The following is a 19558-nucleotide window of genomic DNA, read 5'->3' on the forward strand; positions in this document are numbered from 1 at the left end:
GCCTAAGGCAAAGTCAACGTTTCAGGCTGACTCCAATGGAGTTTGGGTGTCAGGTGCAGGTGCCAGCCTGGTCCTGTTGAAGATATTATCTTTGCACCTAGAAAATGTACTGGTTCTTTTTCTCAGTACCGGACAAGTTGTTGGTGTTCTCTGCAGCGTGGGGCCGGCACTGAGTTGGATGTCACCAAAGATGCAAAGTGCTGTGGTCCAGTGAAAAGTCTTGGTTTTTGACAGTGTTTGAGGCTACCCACATAGCAGCAGTAGCTGTAGTCTATGTGCCTTAGACTCTGTGTCCAAAAACAGTTTATTTTGCTTTAGGTTCACATGTTGCTGTTCTTTGGGGAGAAAAAGTATGCTTTAGCTCCAGCCAAGGGTGTAGGAGGTGTGAGCCACATCTTGTGGGGCAGCATGGGAATAGGATTTGATCTTATGGATGCCACAAGGCCAGTCAAGGGTTAGTCCAGTGGCTACCAGTCAACTGGGCACTTTGCTGGTGTTTTTAGCTTTTATGTCCCTGAGGCTTACAGGAGGCTAGACAGCTAGCCTTTGGAGTCCACTCACTGGTTCTTGTCATGAGTGGGAGCAGGTCTAGCCCTTTAAGTTTCTCACCACGAAGTCAACAGTGGCAGCTGGCCTTTCTCTTTCTGAAGTCCTCTATTGGAGCCACAGGTGTAGTCTTCTTTGGTGCGGCCTTTCTTTCTGAGGTCCACTGGTTCATCAAACACCTTCTTTTATTTTTTTATTTTATTTTTATCCTTTGAGTGAAGTAGTGTTGTGAGGCTGAAAGCCAGGGGTGCCACTTTTATACCAATTACAAATTTGTGAGTCGGAAGGACTCAACTTCATAGCCAATGGGGATACAATTCCCACAGGGCAGCCTTTTCCCCTCTAACCTTGTTTCCTGTGTGGTTGGCACAACACAATCCTACAGTGCATCTCTCTGCCAAATCCAAAATGTTGGGACCCTTCTTCCCTGGGTCAGAGCTCTGGGCACACCCCTGAGGAGTTGTGTCCAGTAGATGAAACACCCCTCCTGGAAAACTGGTTTTGGAATGGGTTTTCCTCCACTGGAAGAGATGCCAGTTGTCTACCTACATAGAGGAACAAGCAAGCTAAGCTGTGACTTGTATTTGGCTCTCAGAGGTAGTAGTTGCCTCTTTGTAGCAGGGGCATCTGTGGCTATCCTGCTGGAGAATGTCACACCTCCTCCCACCAATGGTCCTTTAGTTCCTCAATCGTGGGAGCACTTCACACCTCCTAGAAGGAGGACAGTAGGTTGTCTCGGATGAGAACTGCCATAGTTAATCAGAAACCGCTACTAGACTTTCTAAAGTAACCTTTGCATTAAAATGTACTTTAAATCTGACTTCAACAACAATTTAGCAATAGTTCAGCAACAATTTAATGTAATACTTTATTTGATACCTCAGAGTATTATATTTGCCTTTCCCAAATGGCAGTTGCCACTTAGCGCGTAGACTAGTGTAACCCCATGTTAGTCAGTAAGACTACCAGCCTTACTATAATTAAAAAAAAAAAAGAAAAAAAACTTTAGAGTTTTCAGTATCAGGACATGTAAAACATAAAATGCCCATAGACTTCTTCTTAATACTTAACTTTTGGTCTTCTAAGGTCTTCCCTTGGGGTGTGTCTTATACATATTAAAAAGGAAGGCTTTGACTTGGTGAAAGGATTTATTCTGTCATGTCAGGTTGGTAGTTTAAAAACTGCCCGACTAGGCTGCAGTGGCAGACCTAGAGTCATGTTTTCACTCTGTCACTGCAGTTGTGGAAGAGTAAGTGCTGCAGTCCACTAGTGATATTTAACTTACTAGCCCTGGGTACACTTTGTACTATGTACTAGAGACCTCTATGAAAGTTAAATATGCCAATCATGTATTAGCCAATTACATGTGCACTGTGAGGGGTCCGTGCACATGCACTGGAGCCTGGTCACAGGGCCCAGTGTCCTTCAGAGTAAAAAAAAAAAAAAATATAGCATTATCAGTCCAAAGGTTTGGTGGGGTGACCCAAAAAAAATGCACTTTCTTACACATACCTAGGACAAATTGGTCTGTTGACTGTCTCACTGAACTGGACCTTAAAATTAGTTGTTCTGGTTGGCATCTGTGCCCTCCTCTTTCCTGTTTTGAGACACTAGTAGAGACACTGGCAGAGGGGGAGAAGAGCTCAGAGATGACACACATCAGGAATAGAATTTGTAAAACAAAATGAAGGCTGGTTTGGTATGTTTGTTATGTGAACAGGGTATCCTTAGGTGAGAACATTTGCCAATTTGGTTATCCTTAGGGGGGAATATTTGGTGATTTTACTGTGGGGGAACGTTATGCTGTTCAGGGAAAATGTGATGTTAATATTTGGTGGCAAATTAATGTTGACATTATGATAGTCATTGAAATGGTGTGTTAGATTTTTGTGCAATATGCTGCTTTGCTACATTAGAATTTTCCCATTGAGGTGAAGTTATCGCTCTTTCCCAATCATACAGGTACAGAAGTAAGTAGTTTTTAGTTTTTTTTTTCTTTTTGAAAAAACTTGTTTTGGCAGGAACTAGAATGCACATGCACTAAAAGTGTCTCTAGTTCTTCTTTTTTTTTTTTTTTTTTTTTCTTTTTTTTTTTTCTTTCTTTTTTTAAATATTGTGACATATCAGGGTGGATGATCAGGCTCGCATGGAGGTGGCTGGCCGTGGCAAAGCATAAATCTTCACTTTGCTGCAACCCTGCTTTCACAAACCCATTTATGTATGGGGTGAAATTCTATTCCTTCTCCCTCAGCATGTTGAGAATTAGCATTTTTCAGAGAGAAAATCAGCATTATTCAGAGAAAAAATCAGCTTACTGATAACTCACAGTTCATCATTGCCTAGATTGTTGTTGCTTTGCCTTATGACCAAGCCAATCAAATGTGCTGAATTGATGCACCAGATCTCTCACGATACCACGTCCATGAAGTAAGTAAGTTATACAGTCCAGGTGTTTTCTTCGTATTCTGTGGCTTTTCATTCTGTTTTTTTTAGAAAGGGATAAACAAGACTACAAATCCCAACATACAAAGAAAAACATGGACTGCAGGGTGCACTCACTTATGAACATTGGAATAATAGAATCTTTGACATACCTATGCTGTATGTGACGTATTAAAGCCTTTTATTCTATGCCATAATGTTTTATAAATTCTTGTGTTGAATGACCCCCACGCTGCATCCCAAAATAATCCATCAAGACTTGAATTGTGTTACTCTTTTGTGCTCATATATTTAATTGTTCTGCCTTAGAACTCAAAGCTGAAATAGAGAAACTAAAGTCGTCTCAGTTGAATACTCCGAATATTAACCCTGATGAATACAGACATTGCAAACAGGAAATTGCATCACTAAGAGTGAAGCTGAATCAGCAGATGTTGGAAATGGCTGATATGCAACGGTAATCAAGAGAAGTTTTTCATTTTTTGGTTATTGTAATGTGTTTAGAAACAGTAAAAAAAAAATGCAGCATCATTGTGCCAACCTTTCAGAACATGATGTGCATTGTTTTTATTTTACTAACAGAGCCTGGAAAGAAAAACTGGAACATGCAGAAAAAAGAAAACTGGAGGAAACTAAGGAGTTGCAGGTACGTGCTTCTTTGTGAAGCTGCATTGTTAAGTTTTTGTATGTTGCATTTTGTTGTTTATTGTGACATTTACGTTTTCCTTTGCCTTTGAGAGAATTCGTGCTTGGCAGTCAGACTGCAAGTTTGCAGTGGTAACATCGAGCTCTGCATATTACTGTTGCAGGATCTGCTTTCCATAGCATTATGTCTTCACATTAGGAGAAAGGGTCTACGAGCTTGCATGGTTGAAAATATTGCAATTGTTACCTTTAAAACCTTTGTGATACGGATTGGGGATGGCAATTATTTGCCAAGAACGAGGAATTACCAGTATGTGTGGATAATTAACTCACGTTAAGTCCTTGCTCTTTGTACACACCAGTCATCGCTACTTGCAATTGGATAGTTTAGTTACGCCCTCGGATCGGCCCTGATGGGGTTGGCAGCAGCCCTGGTGGAGCACTGAAAAGGCGATCAAACTTGAGTAGAGGAAGCAAAAAGCCTAACAAGGTTTCTGTAGGTGATCCGGGGTTCTTGGGAGCTTGGCGGGCTCCCCACCTGGGAGGACCCAACCCATGCGTGGGCGAAGTATCCCCTCACCAGTCCTCCCTCCCCAGCCCCACTCCTCCATAGGAGCAGCACAACAGAAAGCCCTCCGAAGACAGAACCCAAGCTCACCCAGCACGATCCGGGGGGAAACTAAGTCACAGTGGCTCCCTGGGCTGGAACCAGCGTCGAAGGCCCTGCCGCCTGGGCCTTCCCACTCCTGAGTTTTGAGGAGGGGGGTGTGTGGCAGGGGAAACCTCTCAGCTTTCCCCTTCTGGTTCCTCCGAACAGAACAGGATCCCCCCTCCCCCCAGCCTACCTCAGGCAGCCATCTTAGACAAGGGGTCGCGATGTGCAGGGGCTGAGGAGGGTGGCAGACGGCTGGCGTGCAGGTGGGACGACTCTCCCTCGTTGCCAGGTACCTGGTTTGTCCCGGTCTCATTAGGCTGGACTAAGTGTTTAAAGACTTGCATGGTCCTTTGGCCTCCCCCTAGGGACTGTTGGCAGGGGGGCTGTCTGCCTTCCTCTGAAGCTTTGGGTGCCCCTCGCCCAGAGTGATGGGGCTTCTTGGCAGAGCGACTGGATATGCTCTTTGAATCATAGAAGCTGACTTCCACAGTGTAAGCCTGATGAGGCACTCTTTCCACCTTTCTCCCAGCTCTCGTTGGTGGATCACTCAGCTGGCGCATCAATGAAGATGCAGCTAGCTTTGAGAGTTAGTGTGAATTGCAGGACACACTGATCGTCAATACTTCAAACGCAACTTGTGGCTCTGGGTTCCTCCCGGGGGTGCGCCCATCTGGGATTTCCCAGGGTGCGGCTGAGTCTGCAGCAGGGTTGATCTGCTCCCTTCGTCTCACCCTGCCCCGCTCCCCCACCCCCCCAAGGTCAGACCCTCGATCACTCATCACAGGATCCCACCCGCCTGGTGCTGTTATAGAGGTTCACCGCCAGTGCACCAGACCTTTCACCTCCCCACCTCAGTGGGGTGCAAGTGGACAACCAGTCACCAAGGGTGCGTCCCGGGATGCCTGGCTATGTGCTGGGTATGCTGACTGTGGTGTCCCATAGGTGCCCAGTGTGCACTGCCTCTGGTGCCCACTTCCACGGCTGGAGGGGGCAAGGGTCCCACTGGCTACCCGCAAGTGCTGATTCCCACCCCACCCCCTGTGTGCTTTGGTGTCCTATCTGGGAAATGGTGCCATGCGGTGGCCCCAGCCCCTACAGCTCAGGACCCCCCCCTCATCCGACTATAACCTCCGACATGTGCACTGCTGAATTTAAGCATATTACTAAGAAGAGCAAAAGAAACTAACCAGGGAGGTGAACTCCCTGCTCCTTGTGCGACTGTTGACTGGGGCGGCCTGTGTTCAAGGGACCCTGACCATGTCATGCTGCTAGGTGTGGAGGCACAGGCCAGGGGTCTGTTGCGATATCAGTTCCCCCACCTGATCAATCTTGGAATACAGACCAAGGAGTCTAAAACGTGAGCGAGTTGGAGGGCCGAGCGAAACACTGTGGCGCAATCAAGTTGAGGGCCAGTGCACGCTGCCTGAGGTGGGAATCCACCACAGCTCCATCACAGAGGTGGAGCATGAGTGTGTGTGAAAGGACCGGAAAAATGGTGAACTATGCATGGGAAGGGTGAAGCCAGAGGAAACTCTGGTAGATGTCTGTAGCGGTCCTGATGTGCAAATCGGTCGTCCGACCTGGATGTATGGGTAAAAGATTAATAGAACCATCTAGTAGCTGGTACCCTCTGGAGTTTCCCTCAGGAAAGCTGGTGCTCCAAACCCCAAGTTTTATTTGGTAAAGCGAATGATTAGAGGTCTTTGGGGCCAAAACAATCTCCACCTGTTCTCAAACTTTGAATTGGTAAGAAACCCGGCTCGCCGGCATGAAGCCGGGCATCAAATGCGAGTGCCTAGTGGGCCACTTTTGGTAAGCAGAACTAGTGCTGCGAGATTAACTTAATGTTGAGTTAGGGCGCTCCATGCCGACGCTCATCAGAACCCAGAAAATGTGTTGGTTGATATAGACAGCAGGATGGTGGCCATGGAAGTTGGAATCCGCAAAGGAGTGTGTAAAAATGCAAGTGCCGAATCAACAATCCCTGAAAATGTATGGCGTTGAAGCGTCGGGCCCATACCTGTCTGTTGTGGTGCTAAGAGCGGAGGGGGCTAAGCTCCGATAAGTAGGAGGGCCGCTGTGGTGTGCATGGAAGCCCCAGGCGAGGGCCTGGGTGGAGCTGTGGCTCGTGCAGACCTTGGTGGTAATAGCAAATATTCGAATGAGAACCTTGACAACAAAGGTGGAGAAGAGTTCCATGGGAACAGCAGTTGAACATGGGCCATTCAGTTGTAAGAGATGGGTGAGTGCCATTCAGAAGGGATGGGCCATGGCCTCCGTTGCCCTCAGCAACCGAAAGGGAGTTTGGTTCAGATTCCTGACCCAGAGTGGCGGAGATGGGCACCCTCGTGGCGTCCAGTTCAGTAACGCAGAAGCCTTTGGGTAGGGCAGAGCGTCCTGGAATGGGTTCACCCTGATAGAGAGGCCTTAGCCTTCGAAAGCGTCATGGTTCCATTGTTATCTGGTGAGCTCTCGCTGGTCCTTGAAAATCCGGGAGAGGTGGTGTAAATCTTGTGCTGGGCCGTACTGATATGTGCAGCAGGTCTTCAAAGCGAACAGCCTCTGGAATGCTGAAAAATGTAGGTAAGGGAAGTCGGCAACCCTTATCTGTAACTTTGAGATAAGGATTGGTTCTAAGGATGGGTCGGTCGTCGGTTGGGCTGGGGTGTGAAGCAGGCCTGGACATGCCACAGCTGGATGAGTCACAGCCCTCCAAGACGTAGATGACTCTGGAAATTAGCCAGGGCCTTCCTGTCGATTACCGCAATGGTCACCTCTCCCCATGAACCTAACAGCTAACTTAGAACTGGTGCAAACCAGAGAAATCTGACTGTTTAATGAAAACAAAGCATTGTAAAGGCTGGAGATGGGTTTTGCGCAATGTGACTTCTGCCCAGCGCTTGGAATGTCAAAGTGAAGAAATTCAATGAAGCATGGTTAAACAGCAGGAATAACTATGTCTGTCATAGTGTCCTTTACCTCCTTGTGTTGGTAACTATCTCTACACTACTATACTCTTTGAGGAGAAGTTTGTAGAGCTAGGCCAAACAGAGTTCTATCATGGCTGTGAGCAGGATAGTGGGAAATGGCAAAAAAAAAACGATCTCAATTCCAGATAGGGTAGTTCCTGGATAGTAAAAACTCCATTAAGATGGCAAAAGGAGGTGCTGTCTTTTCCACAAATTTTTAACCTTCTAACCAATTTTGTTGAATTTACACCGCAATCTAACAACAGAATTGATAATACTGAATCAAATCACAATATCAACATGTACACCTGCTGTACTATCAGATAATCATGAAAATGTAGACCTCTTGGAAAGCATTGAATTCATAGCCTCGTCAGCCAAGAATGACACAAATACCTCAAAATTTGAAACACTCCCAGATGTGTACAGGGAGTGCAGAATTATTAGGCAAGTTGTATTTTTGAGGATTAATTTTATTATTGAACATCACCATGTTCTCAATGAACCCAAAAAACTCATTAATATCAAAGCTGAATATTTTTGGAAGTAGTTTTTAGTTTGTTTTTAGTTTTAGCTATGTTAGGGGGATATCTGTGTGTGCAGGTGACTATTACTGTGCATAATTATTAGGCAACTTAACAAAAAAAAATATATACCCATTTCAATTATTTATTATTACCAGTGAAACCAATATAACATCTCAACATTCACAAATATACATTTCTGACATTCAAAAACAAAACAAAAACAAATCAGTGACCAATATAGCCACCTTTCTTTGCAAGGACACTCAAAAGCCTGCCATCCATGGATTCTGTCAGTGTTTTGATCTGTTCACCATCAACATTGCGTGCAGCAGCAACCACAGCCTCCCAGACACTGTTCAGAGAGGTGTACTGTTTTCCCTCCTTGTAAATCTCACATTTGATGATGGACCACAGGTTCTCAATGGGGTTCATATCAGGTGAACAAGGAGGCCATGTCATTAGATTTCCTTCTTTTATACCCTTTCTTTCCAGCCACGCTGTGGAGTACTTGGACGCGTGTGATGGAGCATTGTCCTGCATGAAAATCATGTTTTTCTTGAAGGATGCAGACTTCTTCCTGTACCACTGCTTGAAGAAGGTGTCTTCCAGGAACTGGCAGTAGGACTGGGAGTTGAGCTTGACTCCATCCTCAACCCGAAAAGGCCCCACAAGCTCATCTTTGATGATACCAGCCCAAACCAGTACTCCACCTCCACCTTGCTGGCGTCTGAGTCGGACTGGAGCTCTCTGCCCTTTACCAATCCAGCCACGGGCCCATCCATCTGGCCCATCAAGACTCACTCTCATTTCATCAGTCCATAAAACCTTAGAAAAATCAGTCTTGAGATATTTCTTGGCCCAGTCTTGACGTTTCAGCTTGTGTGTCTTGTTCAGTGGTGGTCGTCTTTCAGCCTTTCTTACCTTGGCCATGTCTCTGAGTATTGCACACCTTGTGCTTTTGGGCACTCCAGTGATGTTGCAGCTCTGAAATATGGCCAAACTGGTGGCAAGTGGCATCGTGGCAGCTGCACGCTTGACTTTTCTCAGTTCATGGGCAGTTATTTTGCGCCTTGGTTTTTCCACACGCTTCTTGCGACCCTGTTGACTATTTTGAATGAAACGCTTGATTGTTCGATGATCACGCTTCAGAAGCTTTGCAATTTTAAGAGTGCTGCATCCCTCTGCAAGATATCTCACTATTTTTGACTTTTCTGAGCCTGTCAAGTCCTTCTTTTGACCCATTTTGCCAAAGGAAAGGAAGTTGCCTAATAATTATGCACACCTGATATAGGGTGTTGATGTCATTAGACCACACCCCTTCTCATTACAGAGATGCACATCACCTAATATGCTTAATTGGTAGTAGGCTTTCGAGCCTATACAGCTTGGAGTAAGACAACATGCATAAAGAGGATGATGTGGTCAAAATACTCATTTGCCTAATAATTCTGCACTCCCTGTAAGAGGTCAAGGACAAACCAAATGTCAAGCGAAGGGACTTCAGCAAAAAAGTAACATTTTGGAGATATCCCAATGACAAGTATAACTGCGATTTGTGCGGAGACATAATGGTAACCTTCAAAGAGCTAAGAAAACATGTCTCCAACAAAGATTACTACCTGAAAACATATTGCTCAAAGTGTGATAAAGAAGCCGTATTTCACAGTATTGCATGTTATGTAAAATGCAAGGGTAGAATCAAGAAAAGAGAGCTGTAGTTGCTCTTTAGCTTCTGTGACCTCAGATTCAGAACTAAAATTAGAATGTCACAACATGCAAGGCATGCACATCCTAAAGTATAAACCAATGCTACAACTGCAGTTCTAGAAAGCACCAAACAATCTAAACTTTGGTCAAACAAGGAACAAGTGTTGCTGGCAGAATTAGAATAAGTATACGAAAGTAAAAGAATAATTAATGCACTGATAGCTCCGCACCCTGACAACAACAAAACAGGAAACAAATTGCAGAAAAAATAAGGGGTAGAAGATATAAAAGAAAAAAACAAGCAATGGATGTCCAACAGTCATCCAGTAACACTGAAAGTGACTCCAGTGATGAGCCTGAATTACCAGTGATGACAAGAGAAGAAAGACGCAAAGGCTTTATTAACAGAAAATAGGCGCCTAAAATCATTATCTTTAATGATCTGAATGACAGAATATCAGATGTTCAAAGATATTTAAAAAAAAAACCTCAGCATCACAAAGCTGCTATGGACTTTTTGGAAGAAATCTTGGTATACGTATCTGAAAACACCAGCGATATGAGTCCAAAGCCAGTCATCTCATTGAACACTGAATCAAAACCTGCAACAAACCTACGAATACTGCTCAAGGGGTGCAACAGAGCACCCCAGCTCAAAGGATTTTTTTTTTTTTTAAATAAGAAAAATGAAAAACTCAATAAATCGCAGGAGAAAAGGTATTCAGAAGCAAAGGGCTGCTACAAGGAATACCAGGCAGTGTTCAAGAAAGGCAAAAAGAAACTGCCAGAACTATTACTGATGGCGCAGAAGATGCCGCCTGCCAATTCAGTGCTAATGATATCTTTCCATATTACAAAGACATTATTGAGAAAGAAAACAAGAAAACACCCAAATGCATTCATATTGACAAGATAACAGAAGAAAGAAATCTTGAAAGACTATGTAAGGAAATAACACTTCTCGAAGTAACGGATGCATTTGAAGACTCCAATTTGAATAAAGAAGTGGGGCTTGATGGTGTTGGCCTAAATGATCTCTTCAAAGTACACAATAAAGATCCAAGGCTGCTGCCCAAAATACTATAGACTTGGTTGACTATGAGAAGAGTCCCAGAATGTATTAAAAGAACCTTTCAATTATAATTACTAAGAATGTATCAATCAATGAACTAAGCAACATAAGCAATTGGAGACTGATTACAATTGACACAGCATTCATGAAGTTACTTGCAAAAATACTTACGAAAAGGCTCACTTCATTCATCAACCGAAACACGAGGCAAAAAGTCTTTATGAAAGTAAGAGTATGTGATTGACATTACTTCAAAACATAATTAAAGGGGCCCGAAAGAAAAAACACTTGCATGGTGTTCATTGACATTTCGAAAGCTTTTGACTGTCAGTCACTGTCATATCTTACGAAGTCTCGAAAGACACAGAGTTCTATCGTACATAAGAGATTGAATTAAAAACTTGTTTACAAATTAAACAACATATTTCAAGAGTAAAAACAATGAATCAACACCAGAAATAACAATCAAATCTGGATTAAAACAAGGAGACTCGTTATCTCCACTGGTATTTAATATTTCAATGGACCCTCTAATATGTGATCTTCAGAAAAAAAGGCAAGGGCCTTACATTTGGATCTGATGGCCTTATTGAGCATAACACCCCTCTAGCCTTTGCAGATAACATTGCAGTACTCAGCAACACATGGGAAGGAATGAGTATGAATCTAAAAATCATTGACAAACTCAGCGATACAACAGGTCCAAAACTAAATGTAAAGCAGACACATGTTTATTCATAAGCTACAATAAAGATACAATCCTGGTGGAATAACTGTAAACCACGGCAATTCAAAAAACTAAATATTGAAAACATTCTTCCAGGTGACCATGGGAGATACCTCAGATTGAACTTTGATCCCCACATTGGTCACACAAGAAACAGCAAAGTAAATGAGGTCCTCACAGGTTGGGCTCAAAAACGTGAAACTACCACTCAAGCCCACACAAAAAGTTGAAATACTATGCCAATTTCTGGTTCCTAAGCTGTCATTTAAACTGGAAATGACCGGAACAGAAGCAAAAACTCTCATCGCTCTGGACCAGACAATTAAGAAATACCTTAAACAATTTCTACACCTACCTGTGTACACATGTGATGGTCTCCTCTGTTCCAAAAGAAGAAATGGGGGGCCTAAACGTACTTAAGCTATGTACAACAATAGGACTAAACAAAATCAACATTCTTCTCTATCTTAGAGAAATGCCAGATTTATACATAGCTCACTTCCACATGTATGTGGGTGAAATAATAATTGACAAAATTGATCAAGCCATCAAAACCACCAAAATAAACCTTTTGGACAGTAGATGTCTGAGCTATGATCTACAGTTGCTAGTCACAAATGACTGGAGAAAGGAAGAATTAAAAAAATGGAAACATCTCCCTTCCAAGGTGATGGTATTAAGTATCTTGAAAATAACCCAACATCTAGCTTCTGGATTTGGAAACACACAAAATTGAAGGAAAATCAATATATAGCTGCATTGATGTTAAGAGCAAAAGGTCTGTACACTAGATAACTATTTCAAGAGGAAGAAATAGAACATATTCTCAACATGCAGGTACTGTACGGATGTTTGTGAAACAATTGCTCACATTACTGGTACTTCTCCCAAAGACATGAGGATCAAAAACAACAACGTTTTAGAACTTCTCATTGACTGAGCAAAAAGGTAAAAAGGTGTGGTTGGATGACATATAGAGGACCTCATGTTAAAAACAACCAAGGTGAACTTAGAAAACCGATGTAAGATGGGACTGCTCTAGTGATGGATGTTTCAATTAGTCATAAAAATTCACAAAACTCCCTTGAACAAGCATTTGAAAGTAAAGTCAACTATTACCAAGAGCTATCACAACAAATTAAAAATCTCACAAACTGTTCCAATGTCAAATTTCATGGATTCATCATAGGATGTTGTTGTGGCATTTGCCCTTAATGTAATGATGTTGCTCTAGCTGATCTTGGACTGCATATGACTTTCCCTTTTAAAAAGAATGTTTGCCTGGCTACTTTGATGGATATTTAAAAAATGTGCAAAGTATTTATGGACAATTAGTTATTTCACTTACTGCTCTACCCATATTTCAGTTATTACACATGTTGTTCTTTATATTAGTAAGATGTTTATTTTTTCATATTTACACATAGTTTAGCATAGTTGACATGTTCACAGTTGAGATTAGCATTAATGATAGTTAACTTTCCTATATTTATAATTATGTGTGTGTGAAGTTTGGTACAGTTCTTATTATAGTTGATGCATGTTAATTTAGTTTAGCTTTACAATAATTACTCACACATAATCAGTGTAGATTGCAGCAATGATTCTTAATGATACGCTAGGAAATACACAAATAATATTCTTAGAGAAGTACTGAGGGTTTCCTGTCGCTACCTGATAAGTGATTCACAGTCTAGTGAGGACAGCTTTAACTGTAGCTCTACTTAGTAACAATTATTTTGTTGGAAGGAATACAGATTTGACGCTGATGGACAGCAGTGATATCCTAGAATGAGCCACCACGTGGTGGTATAGGAATAGCCAAATGCGTTGTCATCTCTTATTGTCTTTTTCACTTACCCGATGAGGTGGGGGGGGGGGGGGGGGGTGTGAGCCCTGTGCGGGTTTCACTTCTGGCTCAAAGCGCCCAGTGCCCGCCGGGCACAACCCATTCTGAGTACAGTGTCAGGTGGCGAGTTTGCATGGGGCGGTAGACCTTTGAAACAACAACTCAGGTGTCCTGAGGCGAGCTCAGAGAGGACAGAAACCTCCTGCACGGCAGAAGAGCAAAAGCTTGCTTGATTTTGATTTTCAGTATGAATGCAGACTGTGAAAGCAGGGCCTCATGATCTTTCTGACTTTTTGGGTTTCAAGCACGTAGTGTCAGATTAGTTACCACAGTTAAGTTGAGGCTTGTGGTGTCCAAGCGTTAATAGCGATATTGCTTTTTCATCTTTTGATGTCAGCTCTTCCTATCATTGTGAAGCATAATTCACCAAGCGTTGGATTGTTCACCCACTAATAGGGAACATGAGCGAGGGTTAGAACGTTGTGAGACAGGTTAGTTTTACTCTACAATAGTAATCCTGCTCTGTGCGAAAGAAACTGCAGGTTCAGACATTTGGTGCATGTGCTTGGCTGAGGAGCCAATGGGTGAAGCTACCATCTGTGAGATTAAGACTCAACGCCTCCAAGTCAGAATACCGCCCCCACAACCTGTAAAGATACCGTAGCGCCATTGAGCATCAGTTAGCCTGGGATAGCTGACTTCCTGGGCCTGTGTTAGAGCCGCCCGCTTGGGGACAGGAGCAGATGGAAGAAGGCTTGCCTCCATTGCCCTTAGTGCACTGCATGTTGCGGGACACCCGGTGCTAAATCATTCTAAAGACTACCTGAACCTGGGTCAGGGTTTCATAAGTGGCAGAGCAACTACCTCACTGCGATCTATTGAAAGTCGTCCTCTGAGCCAAACGTTTGTCTGTGCCTGTGGGTGCTTGTGCCCCTCACACATAGGGGACCTTTTGCCAACAGGGAGGGACAGATGGACGCTGGTCTGTGGGAGGCTGCCTCCACAACATGCCACCCGGCATGGGAGCCTCCTCCTCCTGCCCTGCGCCGCCGGATTTTGGGACTGGGGCACAATCTCTTGCAGGTCAGCAGGGCGACCAGATTGCTGGAGTGGAATCCCTCTTGCAGGAATTGCCTGGAGACAAGTAGCCTCTTCAGTGTTTGCCTCAGAGTGTACCGCCACTGTTGTCATTGTCGGACTGTTGTGTGCCTGACATCTGGGTCGCCCTGGTTGGCATGGGCCATCTGGTTGCTGGGCAAGCCTGGGCCATCTGGTCACTGGGTTGACCTGGCTCATCTGGTCACCGGGTTGGCTCAGGCCATCTGGTCACTGAGCTGGCTGACTAGATGGCCAGTAGGCCGGGCTGAGGGCTAACTCTGTCTTTTGATCCCCATCCCACCATTTCTGTAAGTTTTCACTTCATGGAGCATGCTTAAATAACTGGCAGGCCCGAGAGGAGAGAGTTTGGGCTGAACAGGGCTTAACCGTACATAGCTCAGCAGACCTGGGCTCCAGGAGGGTGGAAGGCACCCACCCTAGGCAACAACCTCAGCCCACAGTATGGTGGTGGTAGTCACTGCTCAACCTTACAACTTAATGTACAAAGGGTTTGAGAAAACATTCCTAATCTGGAGGGTGGGGAGACCCTTTTCACTAGAGTAGAGGGATAAGTCCTCCCTTTGCTAACCATAGAGTACCCCTCAGGATAACAGTGAGTCTAAACAAAATATAATAAAACAACGGGGAAAATACTGTGCTCCACTCCTGTGAATGTGGGGGAAGGAAGAATTCCCTTTTCCTACATATAACCCTCACTGACTCTAATAGTGGCATGCTTCATTATCGGGTTCACTCTGATTCTTAAAGGTCTGGGTAGGATCAACCATATTCCAGGAAGTTCTTATAAGAAAATTAATTTGGGGGCGTAACCTTAAGATAAACATTTCTCAACTAGTCCAAAGGTGTCCCTTTGTTAGATGGACTGGTGGAATAGAGTAAAACTATGATATTTTTGTTTTAGGATATAGTGGTTTTCTGACCCTCAATTTTTCAATTGCACCAACATGTTTCAGCCCTACTCTAATAGCCCTGATAGGTCCTGCGCTTTTGTCGGGGTGGGTTCGTATGTCTTATACTACCCCGTGACGTGATTAACGCATTTTCATGTGGCATGTAAATAAATTCAAAGCATGCACAGCCAGCAAATGACTTGCCTTTTCAAGACATACACGATTTGTGGGATCAGAATGGCCCCACTTGGAGACAAATAGGTGTTGCCATGGACCCTTGATGAAGGTCTGACTACAGGGCCAGCCCTCCACCCACCTCCGTGGGGCCATTCTGATCTCACAAATTTGTAGGCTTTTCATCCAAGCCTGCCCGCCCCCCCCCCCCGCCCAAACCACCTGAGAGCAGATAGCCATATGAAGGTGATATCTCCGCGCAATAAGGCCTTCCCAGGAAGAGGTGTCTCTCCAGCACCATACTCCGATCAATTGGAAACGCTGGTCAATTTAGGGATGGACTGCTTGGCCAGTCTCAGCTATTATTTCAAGCAAAGAGCTTCCACACTGCCATTGAACGTCTGACTCAAAGGCCTTCCTTTTGTGGAGGTCCTGCCCAGCAGAGCGAAGTTCAAGCAGCATGGCAGTTTGCATTCCTCAGTGGCCTGACCAGAGTGGAAGGTGTCAGGTTGCATCAGGACCCACATGTCGTCTGGTGGTCTGGGACCTGGGCGCCATGCCGTTGCCCTCCTCTACTCAGCTCTTTTCTATAGTAACTCAGAACAAACATTCCCTGGGGAGTCCGCTCTGCCCAGGCCCGTACCCCTGCGTCTCGCTTAGGCTGCGCCTCAACCCACTTCTTCCTTTTATCATTGTGGAGACCGCCAGTCCCTCTGGTGCTCAGGCAACCAGGCTGTCCCTCTGCAAGCCCACCCAAGCAGGATCTTCACCCTGGAAGCAGGCTCCAGAGAGGTGCAAACCTTGGTCAGGGACAGGCATGTGGCTCTGTGCAACCCCATCCAGCAGGTGAGGCTACCTGGTTGATCCTGCCGGTAGCATCTATTTGTCTCAAAGATTAAACTATGCATGTGCAAGTACACACAGCCTGTACAGTGAAACTGAGAATGGCTCATTAAATCAGTTATGTTTCCTTTGATCGCTCCATTTGTTAACTGTGGTAATTCCAGAGCTGCATGCCAATGAGTGCTGACCTCCTGCGATGTGTGCATTTATCAGACCAAGACCATTCTGGGCTCACCCGACCATTTAGGTGACTCTAGATAACCTCTGGTCGATTGCGCGTCCCTGTGATGGCGACTATGCATCCGGATGTCTGTCCTTTCAACTTTCAGTGGTTCTTTCTGTGCCTGCCATGGTGACGATGAGTAACAGGGAATCAGGGTTCACTTCTGGAGAGGGAGCCTAAGAAACGGCTACCACATCCACTGATGTCAGCAGGTGTGCGAATCACCTACTCCTGACTCAGGGGGGCAGTGACAAAAAATAAAAATACGCCAGTCTTTTGAGGCTCTCTAATTGGAATGAGTACACTTTACATCCATTAACAATCCATACACTTTTTACGGTTTAACGATGATCCATTGGAGGGCAAGTCTGGTGCCAGTGGTAATTCCAACTCCAATAGCTTGTATTAAAGTTCCTGCAGTTAAAAAGCTCGTATTTGGCTCAAGCTTTCAGTCCACCGTGAGGTGAGCTACCACCTGTGCCAGCCCCTGTGTCTCTGCCTTCCCTTGATGCTCTTTACTGAGTGTCGTAGGGGTCTGAAGCATATACTTCGACAAAATGTGTGTTCAAAGCAGGCTGGTCACCTGAATACTTCAGATAGGAATAACAGAATAGGATTTCAGGTATATTTGGTTGGTTTTTGGAACTGGGGCCATGATTAGGAGGGAGGTCCAGGGGGATTCGTATTGCGCTGCTAGAGGTGAAATTCTTGGACCGGCATAAGATGGACCAAAGCGAAAACTTTTCCCTATAATGTTTTCATTAATCAAAAATGAAATTCGAAGGTTTGAAGATGATCAGATACCGTCACAGTTCCTACCAGAACCAATGTTGACTAGCGATCTGGTGGTGTTATTCTCATGAACCTGCAAAGCAGCATCGAGGAACCCAAAGTCTTTGGGTTCCAGGGGGGAGTACGGTTGCAGAGCTGAGACGTAAAGGAATTGACGAAGGGGCATAATCCAGAAATGGAGCCTGCATCTAAATATGACTTAACACTGGAAACCTTACTCAGCTGGGTCACGGGTTGCACAGATTCATAGCTATTTCTCAATTCTGTGACTGGTACTGCATGGCCCTTCTTAGTTGGTGGAAAGATTTGTCAGCTTGATTCCAATAATGAACGAGACACCTCCATTCTAAGCATGTAACATGTTAAATTAGGTGGACAGATTTAGGGATCCACCTCCAACAGTCCTTACTCCACAAGGCTATTGGGGGGTTTAATCACGGCGGGGGCAAAGTAGTCTCTGCTGTGATTAAACCAAAGGTCTGGCTGTTTTCAAAATTGGTGGGAGGACCAAAATATTGACAGTATGTATACTCAGCTGCAACAGACTATACATAACTTCAAGGTAAAAATCACCAATGTAAACATTATCTATTCCCATGTTCCTAACAGGACCATTATAATATAGGGAAAACTATGCTCATCAGATTTTTAAAGACCATAATTCCCTGTGAATAAAGTAGCTATTGCCATTCCTTACTGTATTCGTGAAAATACAATGGCAGATAGATGTAAAAGCAATTTAACTCCCATCATCCCCAATGTAGAAAATCCATTTCCCTATTTCCTACCTTGAACAATCCTAATGCATTTCCAATATCAAATGAACATTTAACGCCCATAATCCTCCATGCAGAATACACCTATGCACATTTACCTTCAGCATTTACAAAATAACACTATCAGGTATATATGCCAGCAATTTACCCCCATCAACCCAAAAAATGTATGTCCATTTCCTCAAAACACGTCACTATGATATAGTGGCAGGTGTATGTAACACCCATCCCCATCATCCCCCATGTAGTGATCATTATGAGCTTTATCCTAAGAGGAGTACGTAAACTACTGTGCCCAGGGAATGTAGCAGCCTTTTACCCACCCCCCCCATCCCCAGCCCCTCATATAAACATTATTTTTACCCATTTTCCTAACAGGGCTACTATAATAGAGCAGAGACTGTGTTCAACAGCTGTTTAAAGTCCATTATTCCCTGTGAGTAAAGTAGCTATTTCCATTTCCTTACAGTATTCATGAAAATACAATGGTAGGTGTATGTAAAAGTCATTTACTGTGCCTCATCCCTGATGTAGAAGATCCGTATCCCTATTTCCTACCTTTAATAGTTCTAATACATTTCCAAATATATTCAAAGGCCTGGCAATGCCAATAGTCCCCCATGCAGAATACAAGTATGCCCATTTACTTTCAACATTTACAAAGCAAACAGTACCAGGTATATGTACCAGCCATTTAACCCATATCCTCACCATGTACAAAATATCTATGCCCATTTCCTCAACACACATCACTACACCACAATGACATGTATGTTACAGCCATTTAACACCCACCTCCCCCTGTAGGAATCACAGCCATTAAAATCATAATGTCTATTATCCCAAGAGGGCTATTGTAAAATACCGTACCCAGGGTATGTAGCAGCCTTTTACACCCCAAATCCCCCATGTGAACCTTTCCTATTCCCATTTTCCTAACAAGACCATTATTATATAGGGGGGAAATGTATTCAATAGCTGTCCAAAGCCCATAATCCCCTGCAACCAAAATAGCTATTACCATTTCCTTAACAGTATGCATGAAAATATAGTGGCAGGTGTATGTAAAAGTCATTTAATGTCCATCATCTCCGATGTAGAAAATCCCTATCCCGGTTGCCTACCTTTAACAGTCCTAATACATGTCCAAATATTTAAATATATTCAATGGCTGTGTAACACCCATAATCCCCCATGCAGAATACAGCTATGCCCATTTACGTTCAACATCTTTTAAACAATAGTCCTAGCTATATGTACCCATCATCCTCATGTGAAAAAAATATATGTCCCTTTCCTGAACACACGTCACTACACGACAGTGGCAGGTAAATGTTAGACATTTAACACCTACCATCCCCAATATTGAAATAATCAAGGGTATTACCATTTCCTTGCAGTATTCATGAAAATACAGTGGCAGGTTTATATAAGAGCCATTTAATGCCCATCATCCCCAACGCAAAAAATCCTTATTCCTATCCTATTTTCCACCAGGAAACATCCTTAATTAGTCCTAAATATATTCAGTGGCCATTTAACCCCCATCATCCCCATTTGCTCAACACACATCACTATGATACAGTGGCAGGTGTATGTAGC

General features: G+C 43.9%; 1 protein-coding gene across 1 annotated transcript in view; it reads left to right on the top strand.

Moving 5' to 3' along the window:
- Positions 1–19558, top strand: part of KIF14 (kinesin family member 14) — a 349189-nt gene that overhangs the window by 128603 nt on the left and 201028 nt on the right. Inside the window, exons 12-13 of the mRNA XM_069231431.1 lie at positions 3298–3445; positions 3571–3634. Coding sequence (XP_069087532.1) covers positions 3298–3445; positions 3571–3634 — 212 coding nt within the window. The remainder of the gene's footprint in view (positions 1–3297; positions 3446–3570; positions 3635–19558) is intronic.

Source organism: Pleurodeles waltl, chromosome 4_2 (assembly GCF_031143425.1).
Source record: "Pleurodeles waltl isolate 20211129_DDA chromosome 4_2, aPleWal1.hap1.20221129, whole genome shotgun sequence".
In the NCBI taxonomy this organism is placed as follows: domain Eukaryota; kingdom Metazoa; phylum Chordata; class Amphibia; order Caudata; family Salamandridae; genus Pleurodeles; species Pleurodeles waltl.